The sequence below is a fragment of the Bos mutus genome, chromosome 13, assembly GCF_027580195.1.
Source record: "Bos mutus isolate GX-2022 chromosome 13, NWIPB_WYAK_1.1, whole genome shotgun sequence".
Taxonomy (NCBI): domain Eukaryota; kingdom Metazoa; phylum Chordata; class Mammalia; order Artiodactyla; family Bovidae; genus Bos; species Bos mutus.
In genome coordinates, this window is record NC_091629.1 from 43,151,102 (window position 1) to 43,167,712 (window position 16,611).

A 16,611-nucleotide genomic window follows, 5' to 3' on the forward strand; every position below is an offset into this window, starting at 1 on the left:
CCATCTCCTCTCATGGTCTCTCAGCGCCCCCTGCAGATCCCCCCACTCCCCGTCCATCTCCCCTCATGGTCTCTCAGAGCCCCTGCAGGTCCCCGCGCCCCATCCATCTCCTCGTGGTCGCCAGCGCCCCTGCAGGTTCCTCCCTTCACTCCCCTATCCATCTCCTCTCATGGTCTCTCAGCGCCCCTGCAGATCCCCACCACTCCCCATCCATCTCCCCTCGTGGTCTCTCAGCGCCCCCTGCAGGTTCCCCCTCCCCCATCCATCTCCCCTCATGGTCTCTCAGCGCCCCCTGCAGGTCCTCCCCCACTCCCCATCCATCTCCCTTCGTGGTCTCTCAGCGCCCCCTGTAGGTTCCCCTCCTCACTCCCTCATCCATCTCCTCTCATGGTCTCTCAGCGCCCCCTGCAGGTCCCCCTCCACGCCGCCCCCTCAGCTCCCCCGTCTCAGGGCCCTTTGCAGGTCCCCTCCACTCTCCCTCCATCCCCACTGGCCATTGTCTCAGCACTACCTGCCGCTCCCCGGGCACCTCTCACCTCCTCTCCCTCACTTTCTGCCTCCTCCATCACCCTCTCCCCAGGCCACGCCCCTTGCACGCCCCTTTTTCCCACTCTGCGCCTGCGCACTGCACTGCCGTCTTTGACCCTCGAAGCCAGTCGGGCTGGCAGCAGCAGGCAGTGGACTGCCAGCATGCAGCACGAGGCGGATTCCAGTGGGCTTGGCGGGCGGCGCGTCCAGGCCACGCTTCTTGGGTGAGGACCCTCCCCAGGGGGGCCAGACTCCAGCCTCCTCTGGAGGAGGAGCTGCTCCGCGTGGACGCGGGTGTGGGAGTTGGCGGGATGGCGGAAAAGTTCCGGGAGCTGCACCAGAGAGGTGGGGGAGGGGCCCAGTCATGGAGGGACCAAGCCGGGAGAGGTGGTCCAAGAAGGGAACGATGCCCCAGGCCTGGACATGTGGTGAGCCTGAGGCCTGAAGGCCAAGGCTGCGTGGGTGGAGGCCCTAGGCCTGAAGCCTCCATGGCTCAAATGGTGCACAGTCTGTAATTGTGTCCTGGTGGGAAGCTGGTTCAAGCCACCCTTCTGGACCTGGAATGTGCATTTGCTGAAAGCCTGGCCAGTCTCAAGCCTTCCAGGCCTGGAATGTGCATTTGCTGAAAGCTTGCCCAGGCTCAAATCTTTTGGTTCTAGAATTTTCTAGACAAACACCTACTTTAGCCTAAATCCTGCTTAGCCTCAGCTCCTTCTCAGCCTAGGCTGAGTTAACTTAGTCCTGACCCATGTGAGCCCCCAAGTCTTTGGGGACTGGAACCTTATCAGGCCTTGATCAGCCCCAAAGCCTACTAGGCTGAACCCCCCACTGTGCCCACCCAGACAGGCTTGCTTCTTTCTCTGACAGAGGCGGAGTCATAATGGCAGGGGCTGAGCTGTCTGTCCCCCCTGAGCAGTTCACCCAAATCAAAGAACCAGAGTTGATACCAGACAGGGCCCTGGAGGAGGAGAAAGAAGAGGAAAATGACAATGACGGGGTGCGCCGAGTAAAGGAACAGTCGGGCTCTGCGGGTTTGGAGGTGGAGAGTGCTCAGGGACCCTTCCAGACCACGATCCTGGAGGAGGTGCCAGAGCTGGTGCTGGCTGCCCCGGAGGAGATCGAGAGGCACATCCTGACCCTGCAGACCGTGCACTTCCCCTCGGAAGAGGCTGAACTGCAGGACCTCAGCTGGCTGGATCCCCAGCAGGAGGACGAGATGCAGGTGAGGGTGCGCCAGGCCGGTAGTGGGGTGCAGTCGCTGGTGTGGCTCGAGGAGGCAGCCCAGCAGAGCCTGCACCAGTGTGTCCTCAATGTCCAGGAGGAGGTATACTCGCTGCAGCAGATGGAGGTGATGCAATTTCAGCTTCTGGAGGAGAATGTGACTGGGGCCGTTGAAGACTGTAAGTCGGCAGTGAGCCTGGAAGAAAGCACTGGATCCATAAAGGTACACCTGGTTTTAAGAAAAGGAAGGGGGAGCCACAAAACTATTTTTTAGAGTTCTCCTTCCCTGGGTTGGGGAGATCCCTCAGAAAGGCATGGCTACCCACTCCAGTGTTCTTGCCTGGAGAATCCTATGGACAGAGGAGCCTGGCGGGCTATAGTCCATGGAGTCGCAAAGAGTCGGAAATGACTGAGCGACTAACTTGTGCATTATTACATATGGACAAGGGGTTTAAATTTTGTATTTTAAACACAGGGACTTCTCAGGTGGTCAGTGGTTAAGACTTCTCATTTCAGTGCAGGGGGGTGCAGGTTTGATCCCTGGAAGCTAAGATCCCATATGCCTTAATGGCCAAGAAACCAAAACATAAAACAGAAGCAATATGTTAACAAATTTAATAAAGACTTTAAAAATGGTCCACATCCAAAAAAAAAAAAAAGATTAAATTGTTACAATAAAAATATGTCCCAGAAAAATCATGGAAGAACTTGTGCAGTTTTTTTAGAGTTTAAGAAGTTACACTAATTAGAATACGATAAGATCCATTGAGTTTCTAAACTGTATTAATGTTCCATTCAAACCCTTGATGCTTAATAATTACAGTTTAAGCATTTTGGTTACAACGGGCAATTTTCTGTACTTTTTTGTGTTTTCCTCTGTGGATTTTATGGTTTCATCAAGGCAAAGAGTTACACCAGGCTGTAATTAACAGTATTGTGCTTGTTTGAATACTTGTTTTTGTGTATTAGCTCCAGAAAGGTCAGGAAGAGGAACAGCTGCTGACTGAAGGTGGATTCAGTGAAAAAGCAGAAGAGCAGTTTTTTCTTGTGGAAGCAAGGCCAGGAGATGAAGGAAGAGATGAAATTGTTCTGACATTTTCAAACTTAAATATGGAAGAACAAAAAGAGAAACCTGAACTGAGTCAAGCACACCTTGAAAAACCCAGCACTACGAAAAATCGAAACAAGGCAAAGGGTAGGCCAGTTCCTTTGGTGCAAAAAGCTCTGCAAACAGCAGGGCAACTGATTCTCTTTAGTAGGGAGAGGGCAGTTTGAGTTTGTAGTGGTTGCTTTAGTCGTTTTCAGAATGGCAGGAAACTTTGAACTCTGTATTGTGAATCAAATGCAAAAGAGTTTTGCGTTTTGTGACCAAATGTTTTAAAAGCATAGTACAGAGACTCACTTCTACTTAGGTGCACTTAAATAGAAGCTTGGATTTCCAAGGTGGCTCAGTGGTAAAGAATTTACCTGCTCGTGCAGGAGATGCGAGTTGGGTTGGGAAGTTGATCCCTGGGTTGGGAAGATGCCCTGGAGAAGGAAATGACAACCCACTCCAGTATTCTTGCCTAGGAAATCCCCTGAACATAGGAGCCTGGCAGGTACAGTCCATGGGGTTGCAAAGAGTCGGAAACGACTTAGCAACTAAACAACAGCAACAGATAGAAGCTTGGGCCCCATCTGCCCCCTACTTTGCAGCCCTGGGGGCTGGGAGGTCTGATGGAGACCAAAGCCAGTGTGTCAGTGCTGGGAGATGGACAGAGTGATACCCAGAAGGCAGCCAAGACATCTTCTAAGGGAAGGGGATGTTTAGTTGAGGCTAGAAAAGAGGATAAACCTGACCCTCAAAATTTATTTGTTCAGGTTTTTAAAAAGTTTAGTTTCTCTCTTATCTAAATCAAGAGATTTCACCCTTGAAATTTCAATCTTTAGCTCTTTTATAAAAAGCTGTATCTGGCCACCCTTTGTTGTTTCCTCCTTCTAGCAACAGTTGGTCAGGGCTAAAAAGTGATTCAGTTTAGAAAACCACACTGCTACCACTGTCCCTTCTTACTTGTGGTTAGCATCATCTCAAAGTATTTTGCAATTTCTTCTTTGACCTATTGGTCCTTTAGGAGTGTATTGTTTAAATCTATATATTTGTGAATTTTCCAAATTTCTTTCTTTTATTGATTACTGACTTCAGTCTGTGATGGTCAAAGGGCAGATTGTTTCTGTCTTTTAAAATTAATTGACACTTGTTTCCTGGTTTATTCTATTGTCTTTCCTGGAGAAGGTTCCATATACACCTGTGAAAAATGTATATTTTGCTCTTGTTGAGTGGAGTGTTCATAGAAGTCTATTCTGTCAGATAGGTTTGTGTTGAGTCTTCTGTTTCCTTGATGATATTTTGCCCAGATGTGCTGTTCACTGTTGAGAGTGGGTTGTTGAAGTCTCCAACTGCTATTGAAGGCTCTCTTCGTACTTTCAATTCTTTCAGTTTTTGCTTCAAGTATTTTGGAGACCTATTTTTAGGTGCACATGTGTTTATAATTGTTATATCTTCGTGATGATTTGACTCTTTTACTATTATGTTCTTTTTTTTAAATGCTTTCTTGTTTATTTTTGACTGCGAGGGCTTTTCCCTCGCTGCAGCAGAGCAGGGACTACTTGCTGGTTTCCATGTGCAGGCGTCTCATTGTGGTGGCCTCTTGTGTTGTAGAGCACAGCATCTAGGGCGTGCGGGCTTTAGTAGTTGTGGTACATGGGCTTAGTTGCTCTGCAGCTGGTGGGATCTTCCCTGGATCAGGGATTGAACCCCATGTCTGCTACATTGGCAGGTGAATTCTTTCCCACTGAGTCACCCGGGAAGCCCTACATTATGTTCTTATCTGTCTCTTGTAACAGTTTTTGTTAGAGTCTATTTCGTCTATTAGTATAGCCACCCAGCTTTCTTTTGGTTACCATTTGCATGGAATGTCTTTTGTTGGGTCACCACGTTAGGTTTAAAAAAAAAAAGGATGTGCCAAGTTACTTTGATGTATTTAAGTGGAATCTGAGCACCTAAAGGAAAATGTTTACAAACACATAAATGTTGTCTCTCCCTCCCGCAGAAGTAAAACAAACCTTCCACTGCAACTTCTGCAAGTTCACGTCTTCTAGAATTTCGAGTGTCAATCGTCATATGAAAATTCACAGCACTGAAAAGCCCCACGTGTGTCACCTGTGCCTGAAAGCTTTCCGTACAGTCACCCTCCTTCGGAATCATGTCAACACCCATACAGGTAAACAGCTGAGGGGGGCATTTCCCTTGCAGGATGCGTGTTGAGACTTGTGTAAGAAGGCACATCCACCTGTTTCTAAATTAAAATGGTGTCTTTTTTTAGACTTTAGTTTTGTCTTTTTTTCTTCCACTTTGGTTAAAAACATTGGATGGTCCAAAGATTTTTCTTATATCTCTCTGGAGCATTTGGTTTAAAGAGCCTCTTCTGAATTTTTAAATCATTTTGAGACTGAGTATCGTTTATACGTTATAATTGCCTAGAAAAATTGTTGTTAAATCTTGTTTGAAAGAATAAACTGTGTGCTTTTACAGGAACCAGGCCCCACAAGTGTGGTGATTGTGACATGGCATTTGTCACCAGTGGAGAACTCGTCCGGCATAGACGTTACAAACACACTCACGAGAAACCCTTTAAATGCTCCGTGTGCAAGTACGCTAGTGTAGAAGTAAGTTCACTCTTTGTAGTTAGTGTCTTATTAAGAAGTTTCTGTAAATCAAACTGCTAATAGAATCTCTTCCAATATCTCGTTCTTGTTTCTAAATTTAATTTTTAAAACATGATTCTTTTTTTTTCTTTGACACAAACTAGTGAAAGTAATATATAATGGTGTACAGATTACAAGTAATCTATGGTCCTTGAGAAATAATTCTCATATTTGTGTAAACATTCTACCCAGCATTCCATGTAGCACTCATTCCACAAAACCAAAATGTATTTGCTCTAACACAGAGCACAGATCCGGTTTGAATTTTTGCTGAAATCTTTGAGCTTTCCTCAGTGGTACTTGGTTCCATGCAAAGCAACTTGCTTGAAGATTTAAACATGGCCATTTCTGTTCTTAAGGACAGAGACCACCTTTTTGAATCTTCGGTTTTATCATGATCATTTCAACTAGATTGGTTTACTTATACATCCCAGAAAACTGAGCTCATTCTCAGTGAAATGACAGCAGCAGGGTAGAGTCACTTTTTAAATTTCTTATTTATTTATTTTTATTTTTGTCTGTGCTGGGTCTTCGTTGCTGCACGCAGGTTTTCTCTAGTTGCAGCAAGTGGGGGCTACGCTGTAGTTGTGAAGCAATAGTCTCTAGGGCGTGTGGGCTTCAGGAATTGCGGCTCCCGGGCTCTAGAGCACAGGCCCAGCAGTTGTGACTCACAGACCCAGCTGCTCCGAGGCATGTGAGATCCTCCCCGACCAGGGGTCAAACCAGTGTCCCCTGTACTGCAAGGCAGATTCTTAACCACTGGACTGCAGTTACTTTCGAATGTCACTTTTCTGCAAGTTTTAAGGACTCTGCCGTCCAGTACAGCACATGCTGAGTCCTGAGCCCATTGGGCAAGGAAAAGACACTCGAACTCAACTAAGCCGAAGGGGACAGCGAAAGTTTAAATGCAGTAGTGATGCAACTGTGTTTCATCAACTAGGAAATTTCACAGACAGTGTCAGGATTTGATTCCAAAAATAATTTTCTTTTTTGCTATTACTATTTTTAAAAATTGTTTCTCATCTGAGTTAAAGGTTGTAACTGTATAATGAAAATGTAACCAAAAGAGTGTGTGTGGGGTCCAGCTGCTCGCCACTCAAAAGCCAATAAACAGGTCAGGTTGGTGGAAAGGAAAGTTTGCTTTATTTCAGGTGCCAGCATAGCCCAGTCAGTAAAGAATCTGCCTGCAATGCAGGTTCGATTCCTGGGTTGGGAAGATCCCCTGGAGAAGGAAATGGCAACCCACTCCAGTATTCTTGCCTGGAGAATCCCATGGACAGAGGAGCCTGGCGGGCTACAGTCCATGGGGTCACAGGAGTCAGACACACTTAGGGACTAAACCACCAGCAACTTGAGGGAGAGGGTGGCGAAAGTCTGTCCAAAGGCCGACTCCCCCAACCCCGACAAGCAGAGGGTGAGAGCCTTTATAAACAGAGTTGGGGGGTGGGGAGCTACATGCAGAAACAGCAGTCATCTGTAACACTCATCTTGAAATTGGTCATCACTGGTTGGACCAGCATCATCTTGGTTGTTTTAGGTACAGTTAATCTTCAGTTCCAGGATCCCTTTGTTCCCATTTCTTTGAGGCCATTTCTCAGAATTGTGGCAGCTCATGTCCTCGGTGCTATCTGGTCTTCATGTAGTTAACTTTTCCACCTGGTGTTTTAGTATCTATAAGACAGTTCACAGGATATGGCCCAGAATATTGTCTATAGCCCTTGAGAAAGAACTAAAGGTCCTTCACTATGCTGAATGAAAACATCGTTATTTAGTGTCTTTTGACTTTGTTTTTCTTTAGTTTCAGCATTTCTTGCTCTCTGGTTGAACTTATTCTTTTTTTTTTTTTTGAACTTATTCTTCGACTAAAGTTTTGCACAGACAAAAGGCAGGCAGAGAACATTTCGGGGGGAGGGGAGGGGACAAGGACCGTAGGATCCTGAAAGTGAAAGTGTGAGTCGCTCAGGTGTCCGGCTCCTTGTGACCCCCATAGACTGTAGCCCCCCGGGGTCCTCTGTCCATGGAATTCTCCAGGCAAAAATATTGAAGTGGGTTGCCTTCCCCTTCTCCAAGGAATCTTCCAAAGCCAGGAATCGAACTTGGGTCTCCTGCATTGCAGGCAGAATCTTTACTGTCTGAGCCACCAGAGAAGTATAGGCTCCTGCTCCATTTCAAAAACACAAATGGGGGGTTTCACAGAATGAAGCCACAGAATGAAGGTCTGCTCTAAGGAGGAGTAGCCCAGGTCCCCTCCCTAACATCACCCCTATACACAAGTGCCAGCAGGAGTAAGTAAGGCTGGGGTGTAGGTATAGCAGCTTCTGAACTCCCCTCTCTCCCCATCCTCGCTTTCACGGCTGTCCAGAGAAGGTTTATACACAGGCTTCTTTGATGGGCTTCCCTGGTGGCTCAGACAGTAAAGAATCTGCCTGCAGTGCAGGAGACCTGGGTTCGATCCCTGCGTCAGGAAGATCCCCTGGAAAAGGGAGTGGCTACCCACTCCAGTATTCTTGCCTGGAGAATTCCATGGAGAGAGGAGCCTGGCAGGCTACAGTCTATGGATGGGATCACAGAGTCGGACACGCCTATATGACTAACACTTTTCTTTGATCATTCACACCGTGCAACTTATCAAACCTTTTGTGCTATGATTTTAAAAGTTCTTTTTGTTTTGCTTTCTGGTACACTCAAAGATCTCTTTTTTTCTTCTAAAAATATAAGCTGGGACTTCCCTGGTGGCGCAGTGGATAAAGAATCAGCCTGCCAGTGCAGGGGTCCGATCGCTGGTCTGGGAAGATCCCACAGGCCACAGAGCTCCTAAGCCCGTGGGCCACAGCTACTGAGCCCACGTGCTGCAACTCCCAAAGCCCGTGCGCCTAGTACCTGTGCTCTGCAACAAGAAAAGCCACCGCAGTGAGAGGCCATCACACTGCGACCAAGAGCGCCCCCACTCACTGCAGCTAGAGAAAGCCTGCCCGCAGCAGCGAAGACCCAGTCCGACCAAAAATAAATAAAAATGAAAATCTAAAAGCCGAATTTCTTTGGTTCGGCTGTTGTTTTCCAAGTCTTCCCCTGTTCTAGAATGTTCTTCAGGCTTATTAGGGAACCCAACCCAGTGCAGCCCTCCTAAGATTACAGAGAGGCTGCTCAGGGCTTTCTGACATCTGTATTCCAGGCATGGGTGATTACCTTCTGTTCTACTAAAGGTAGATAAAGGCCCCAAATAAGTGATTACAGAGTAAGAACAGTTCTTGAAGGTAATAAAATAGGCAAAAAAAAAAAAAGATCAAATGAGAGGCATGTCTGCCTTTTAACTAAGCAGGATACATACATTCTAATCAAATTAGAATGTGGTGTATTTTTTTTCTACTTAAATGTTACTTTTCTTCTACTTAAAAGTTACTTCTCTGGTGGTACAGAGGACAAGAATCTGCCTGCCAGTGCAGGGGACACGATTCGATCAATCCCTGATCTGGGAAGAGCCCACATGCCACGGAGCAAGCCCTTGGGCCACAACTACTGAAGGCTGAGTACCTAGAGCCCATGCTCCACAGCAAGAGAAGCCACTGGGCTGAGAAGCCCGTGCCCCACAACCAGAGAGGAGCCCTCGCGCTCTGCAACTAGAGAAAAGCCTGTGCAGCAAGAAAGACCCGATGCATTCAGAAATAAAATAAATAATTTTTTTAAAGTTACTTCTCATGGAGAAACTACTGCCGCGTGGAACCTATTCTTTTGTTAAAAGATAGTTATTTCACTCTTTGCTGTGGGTTGTGGCATGTGGGATCCAGTTCCCTGACCAGGGATTGAACCTGGGCTTCCTGCATTGGGAGCGTAGAGTCCTAGCCACTGGATCACCAGGGAAATCCTTGGAACCTCTTCTTAATTACCAAGAAGGCTTTCCTCCATCCCTGGGCTGTTTAGGGTCCACAGGACTTGGAGCTGTGAAGTGCCTCCAACAGATGCAGGTCCATTCAAGAGCTCATGTTTCAAGTTTCTCTATTTACACAAACAATAGTTTTATGGCCTCCGTGCTTCTGCAGCATAATCTAAACTTTGCCGCTTTTGAGAGGATGTTGCTTTAGAAATGAAAATAAAATCGTGTTTGCACTGAGTGTCTGGATTTCCATCTTCTCTTGCAAAGCGAAGCTGAAGATGAGAGTCTCTTGATCCTCCTGCTCATTATTGCCCGAGGATCTCAGTGCACACAACTCAGATGAAGAACACCATCCAACCCAGAAAGGAAAATGAAAGGCTTAGCGTGTTTTCCAGGGTGTGAAATGGGCTCTGATGTTAACGTTGGACTCATTTACATATCTTTTATAATGCTACTTTATTCAAGAGTCCGCAGGTTTGATGTTTCCATTGCAATAAATATCTTTCATTTGTTTACCAGGCAAGCAAGTTGAAGCGCCACATCCGCTCACACACGGGTGAGCGCCCCTTTCAGTGTTCCCTCTGCAGCTATGCCAGCAAAGACACCTACAAGCTGAAGCGGCACATGAGAACACATTCAGGTAGGACTTTCTCCTGCTTAAGGCCAAATAGGTACAGCATTGCTTTCTCTAAGGGCTTCCCAGTACAGAACCCACCTGCCAGCTCAGGAGACACAAGAGACGCGGGTTCCATCCCTGGTTCAGGAAGATCCCCTGGAAGAGGACATGGCAACCCAGTCCAGTATCTTGCCTGGAGAATCCCGTGGACAGAGGAGCCTGGCGGGCTATAGTCCATAGGGTCACAAAGAGTTGGACATGACTGGGCGACTGAGCACACAGGCACGCGTGGGTCTTGAACCATGAGCAGCCACCAGATGGTAGGAGAGTCGCTCCCTCTGGCCCACTGTCCACACAGCTGGACATGATGTTGTCCGGCTTGATTCAGGAATCTCGCGCTCACTGGAGAGTCAAATGTAGGATGAAGGAGCTGAAAAGGGAATATTGGGGGAAAGAAAGGCTTTCAGCCGCAGGGGAGCACCTTTGGGGAGGTGCTCTCCTTTGGGGAGCACCAGGGTTTCGGGGTGGGGCGCCTCAGCAGGGGTCACTGCTGTCTTCCACGTCCCAGGTGAGAAGCCCTACGAGTGCCACATCTGCCGTGCCCGCTTCACCCAGAGCGGGACCATGAAGATGCACATCCTGCAGAAGCACAGCGAGAACGTCCCCAAGTACCAGTGCCCGCACTGCGCCACCGTCATCGCCAGGAAGAGCGACCTGCGTGAGTGTCTGGCGGCCGGAACTTCCTTTATTGTTCTTTTCATTGGCGTGTAGTTGCTTTGAGCTTTCCCGGTGGCTCAGACCGTAAAGAATCTGCTTGCAGTGCAGGAGCCCTGGGTTCAATCCCGGGATCAGGAAGATCCTCTGGAGAAGGAAATGGAAACCCACTCCAGTATTCGTGCGTGGAGAATCCCATGGACAGAGCAGCCTGGCAGGCTACAATCCATGGGGTTGCAAGACTTGAATATGATAGAGCCGCAAAGACTGACTTTTCACAGCTGCTTTACAGTACAATGTGACTTAGCTATATGTATTCATATATCCCCTCCTTCTTGAGCCTCTCTCCCACCCACTGTGTGCAGCTCTGGGAAACCTGAGGAGTTCTGGGCCTGATGGCAGGGAGGCAGTAGGATTCAAGAACTGCTCCTGGGGTTGGGTTGGGGGTTTTTGTGTGTTTTTTTTGGTTGCTGTTGTTTTTTCAGCGGTCCTATAGTGCCATCTTGTGGCTCTGTCGCATAATTGCAGTTTCAGAGTTTGGTCCAGGTCCAGTCTAGGTACAAAAATGAGCTCTCACAGGCATTTGAGCTCATAATGGGCTTCCTCCAGGCGTTACTTGGCTCCGTATTGGGTCTGTTTTTTTTTTTACAAATGACAAAGGGGATCAGAGACAGAAAGCGAACTTACCCCAGAGTCCCGTGACCAGGATGCCAGGACATGGCCTCGTTGCAGGTTCTGAATCTTTTATCAGTGTTCTGTCCAGTGACACTCAGTAAGCTTTTCTTAACCCCTTTCTGTGACCCTGAAAAGTTCTGGGAACTAAAGGTACAAAAGAAAGAAGTGAGACATGGTTCTTTCCATAAGGAACTTGCTTCAGTGAAACAGTCCTCTTCCTGTGACATGAAATCCACATTGTGACCAGGTAAACCATCATAACAGAGGAGGCACCTTGAGCACGTCTGAGTGCCGGGTTGAGAGCTGGGATCATATGCCACCTTCAGGGAAAACTGGTTGTAGTTGGTGTCGGGTGGGGGACAGGTAGAGTGAGTGAGCCAGCCTCTCTCCTTTGTTCCAGGGTTCCTGGTCCCTCAGTTTCCACTGCCTCTGTCCTCTTCCTAAAACACATAACACTGTGATGCTCAGAATATGCCAGCAGAGAGAGAGTCCCCAGTTTGCCCGGAGAAATTCTAGAGATGAGAGACGCTATTTTGAAAACATTTCTGAAAGGGTAAAGGTGTTTAGTGAAGCCTTAGCTTTTATTTTTCTTCAAAATCTTTGTCAGTTTCAAAACACAGCCCAGCGGGACCTTGTAGGGCGTGAATCATGAGCCAGTTGCCAAGAAGGGACGTTTTCGACACCACCGCCAAGACATACAGGTTATGGCCCATCTGAGTCAGTGACACCCTCCATACATGTCACGAGATGTTCTGTAAACAAGCCAAGCTCAGCCCTCCTTCTTGTCTCTATAGGAGATACCAAGCTCTTTAAATGACTGAGCAGCACACCTGGCATGTGTACCTCCACCCAGCAGTTGCTGACTTTAGTTTAGCCTCTGACACAAAGGATCACAAAGCCAAGTCGCGCTAGACTCAGTTGACAAGAAATTATCTCAGAGTGTGTCTGTCCATTACGACATAGGAAAATCAGAGGCTTGACATCTAACAGAACATCTGGGCTTTTACATCAGAATACAGAGGTTAGGGACTCCTCTGGTGGCCCAGTGGTTAAGACTCAGAGATCCCAATGCAGGGGTCCAGGTTTGATCCTTGATCAGAGAACTAAATCCTGCATGCCCCAACTAAGACCTGGTACAGCCAAATAAATATATTTTTTTTAATTATGCAAAAATTGCAGAGGTTATATCTTTGTTACGTAAAACCATCCTAGGCAACAGAGTGGTAAAGAACCCACCTGCCGATGCAGGAGACGCGAGACACGGGTTCTATCCCGGAATTGGGACGATCCCTCGGAGAAGGAAATAGCAACCCATTTCAGTATTCTTGCCTGAGGAGCCTGGTGGGCTACAGTCCATAAGGTTGCGAAGAGTCGGACACAGTCAGCATGTGCACAGACACGCACATAAAACCATCTTAACATTATCCTAAAAATCCACCCACATAGTAAGGTTCTCCAAGTGCTTTGTTTAATGAACATGTTGGGTCCTATATGTCCTACCTTATGTGCTTAACTCCATGAGAAAGAATATTAGCATGAGATGTCAGTACACTGTGCATTTAAAGCATCAGTTGTCAGCTGAGAATGACTTTATGGCTGGGGAGGTGGGCATTTGGCAGTATCTGAGGGCACTTTGGCTATCACCCTGGGGAGGAAGGGATGTGACTGGTGCTAGAGAGGGGAGGCCAGGAATGCTGCTAAACATACATCCTGCAGCACCCAGGGTGCCCCCACCCCGCCCAGGAAGACATCAGCCAGCTTCAAGTGTTACTACCAGCAGACCCCATTCTATTGCGCTTTGCTTTATTGCGCTCCTCAGATGCTGTGTTTTTTACACGTTGAACGTTTGTGGCAACCCTGCATTGAGCAAGTCTATTTGTTCCATTTTTTTCTGATGACATCTGTTCACTTCTTGTCACTGTATCACATTTTGGTATAAATCTCACAATATTTCAAATCCTCCACCAGCAAAAAGATTATGACTTGCTGAAGGCTCAGATGACAATTAGCATTTTTTAAAGCAGTAGTTTTAAATTAAAGCGTATATCTAGTTTTTTAGACACAATGCTACTGCACACTTAATAGACGATAGTTTGGCATAAACATAAGTTTATAGGTACTGGGAAGCAAAAACATCCATGTATTAATATTTGTTTTATTTGGTTTATCGTAATGGTCTGAAAGAGAACCTGCAGTATCTCAGGGTAGTTCCAAAGCTGAGAAACTCTACTTGAAGGGTAGGGGAAAATCGACCTCACAGAAAATAATTTCTTGTACATGATGCTCCATGATGCTTTTAGGTGTCCATTTGCGCAACCTGCACACATACGAAGCTGCAGAGATGAAGTGCCGTTACTGCCCTGCTGTGTTCCACGATCGCTACACTCTGATCCAGCACCAGAAAACTCACAAAAATGAGAAGAAATTCAAGTGTGGATACTGCAGCTACACCTGCAAGCAGGTACTGTGTATCAGGGACCCCGGGCAGGCGCTGGGGGCAGGGGGAGATGGAAGAAGGAAGGGCTGGAGTGGGATTCTCTTCCACTTTGAACATATTCTGGAAAATCATGCCTTCCATAAAAGAGACTATTTAGAATAGCCAAAAGACAGCTGTGCGTGAGCCAAGAGTTGTTTTTACAGCGTGGGTTCAAAAGTGTGGCTCACAGACCCCTTGAGGTCCTTGAAGCCAATCAGAAGCATAAGGTCAAAGTCACTGTCATTAAGTAGTCATGCTGCCAACACACTCTCTGCCCTTTCGCTATGTGACGTTGGCATTGATGGTGCAAAAGCAGTGGGGCTGCCCGAACATGAGTCAGAGCAGCCACACCAAGCAGGACTGTTGTGTGTCTTGTTTTTTAACTAATTTGCAAATTTTTGGTTGTGCCGGGTCTTTGCTGATGCCTGTGGCTTTTCTCAAGTTGTGGACATTGGGAGCTACACTCTAGTTGCAACGTGTGGGGTTCTCATCGCGGTGGGTTCTCGTTGCAGCACACGGGCTCTAGGTGCACAGGCTCAGTAGTTGCGGCACGAAAACTCAGTTGTCCCACCGCATGTAGGATCTATATTTTTGTCTTGATGCCCCAAATGAGTTACTCATAGAAATCTTAGTTAAAATTTCTGGTGATTTCTTTGCTGAGAACAATGATTTTCACCACTGTGCTTTTAAATCGATAGGGAGATTTGCTGTACACCGTCGGGTAATAGCCAGGAATACGTGTAGATGCTTAACTTCCTTCAACCCCCAAATATCCGCTGAATTGAAACTCTAACAACAGGTTTTCAAGTTTGCAGGATCTGTCTGCTCTTTGTAAACTCGGATCATGGCAAATAATTATAGGAATGAGGTTGCAGCTACATGAGCTCTTCTGGAGAGGAAATTGATTTCGGTTTCACTCTTCCAAGTGTGGTCTGCCTCATCCCCCCGGGAGTGAAGGACCGGCTGGGATTAATCGTGAGAACTTGGTAACCTAGGGGCAAGGACTGGGTAAGACCTTGCTTCCTAGAGGCCATACTGTGCAGCTTCCATGGTAGAGCTGTGTTGAGAATGCATTGGCTTTGTTTTTTCTTAAAAATGCACACATCTTTGGAGGAGCGGGGGAGAGGTATGCAGTTAATAATGGGGCTTCCCCAGTGGCTCAGCGGGAAAGAATCCGCTGCAATGCAAGAGATGCAGGTTCAATCCCTAGGTCAGGAAGATGCCCTGGAGGAGGAAATGGCAACTCATTCCAGTATTCTGCCGGCTGCAGTCCATGAGATCACAAAGAGTCAGACACGACTGAGTGACTAAACACACACAATAAATAATGCCTGATACTAAAAAATTGTTAGTAGCTAAGCCTGTTTGTTTTCCTTGCCTTCTAGGAACGTCATATGACAGTTCACATACGTACCCATACCGGAGAGAAGCCGTTTATCTGTCTCGCCTGCACTAAATGTTTCCGACAGCAGCAGCTTCTAAATGTGCACTCCAAGAAACAGCACAATATCAATTTCGTCCCGACTGTTTACGAATGCCCCAAGTGTGGCAAAGGTTTTTCCCGCTGGGTAAGCTCACTCAAGTCACAATAAATCCTCCTTGAAAAGATCCTGGGATCCCCCAGGCACAGTGTCAACCCAGGCAGTTTAAACCTGATTATAGAAACTTGCTACGATTTAAGATAGCATCTGTCATGCCTTAGGAAAGTGGTTATTAGTTTTTTGGAGTCACGAAAGTCTTGGAAATCTTATATAAATGTGTGGTCTCCCTTCTGTGGAAAAAGACAATTCTGCAGACAGAATCTTGCAAATGGCTTTAGGGAGTCCTCAGACTAAAGAACCCCTGCTTCTCAGGTAACGTTTTAAAGAATTGTCCTTGTGGGTTCAATTTAGGCTACTTCATAGAGAGAATGCTGTTTTTCATACGTTTTGTAGATATTCTTAGACTCGTGCCATTGGTACTATGCTGAGAAATACACTTCCTCTTCTATTTATCATTTTTTAGATGTTATATTAGTTATCTATGGCATAACGAATTACCCCCAACGTACTGGCTTAACACAACCCACATTTGTCCTGTCTCATTTCCTGTGGGTCAGGAAGTTGGCATGGCTCTGGCTCTGGGTCTCTCACGGGTCGCAATCAGCATGTTGTCAGGGCTGCAGTCATTTGAAGGCTTGACGAGGGCTGGAGGGACCACTTCCAAGCTGGCACCCTCAATATTGGCTGGAGGCCACAGTTCCTGATCACATGGACCTCTCCATTGGGCTGCTCAAGTATCCTCATAACCAGAGCGAGTGAGACATAGCAAGGAGGAAGCCATGGTGCCTTTTGTCCCCTAGTCTTAAAAGTGACACGACCCTACTTCTATTCATTGCAAATGCATCACATAATTCAGGCCCTATTCCAGGGATGGGGGATGAGTCCCTTTTGAAAGAAAAAAGTCAATTTATGGACATTTTAAAAGCACCAGAGATGATTAGCCAGATTCCTAGATATAATGTAAGCTTCACTCTAACTTTATAAAAGTTTAAAATGATCTGAATTTGACTTTTATGGAGGAAACTGTCTTTCCTCTTAAGAGACGACGGTAGGGTCGTTGTGTGTTTGGGTAGTGTCATGGGACAGTTTTAGAGTGTTAATGCTAAAACTTCAGAATTTCAAACAGAAGCAGTGGCAGTGCTCCAAAAACAGTGTCATTCATGCTGAGTTAAAATTGTAAAGAAGCCACAGGGAAACAGAGGAAAGAATAAGTCAGCCTCATAGA

The 16,611-nt window shown here is 46.8% G+C and overlaps 1 protein-coding gene across 1 annotated transcript; it reads left to right on the forward strand.

The window, feature by feature from the left end:
* Positions 1–1,204: 1,204 nt before the first annotated feature.
* Positions 1,205–15,879, forward strand: CTCFL (CCCTC-binding factor like). The gene is made up of 5 exons (XM_070381509.1): positions 1,205–1,972; positions 2,719–2,944; positions 4,839–5,009; positions 5,321–5,454; positions 15,231–15,879. Exons 1-5 carry the CDS (start codon positions 1,409–1,411, stop codon positions 15,435–15,437), a joined length of 1,302 nt encoding a protein of 433 aa, XP_070237610.1. The 5' UTR covers positions 1,205–1,408; the 3' UTR covers positions 15,438–15,879.
* Positions 15,880–16,611: the final 732 nt, after the last annotated feature.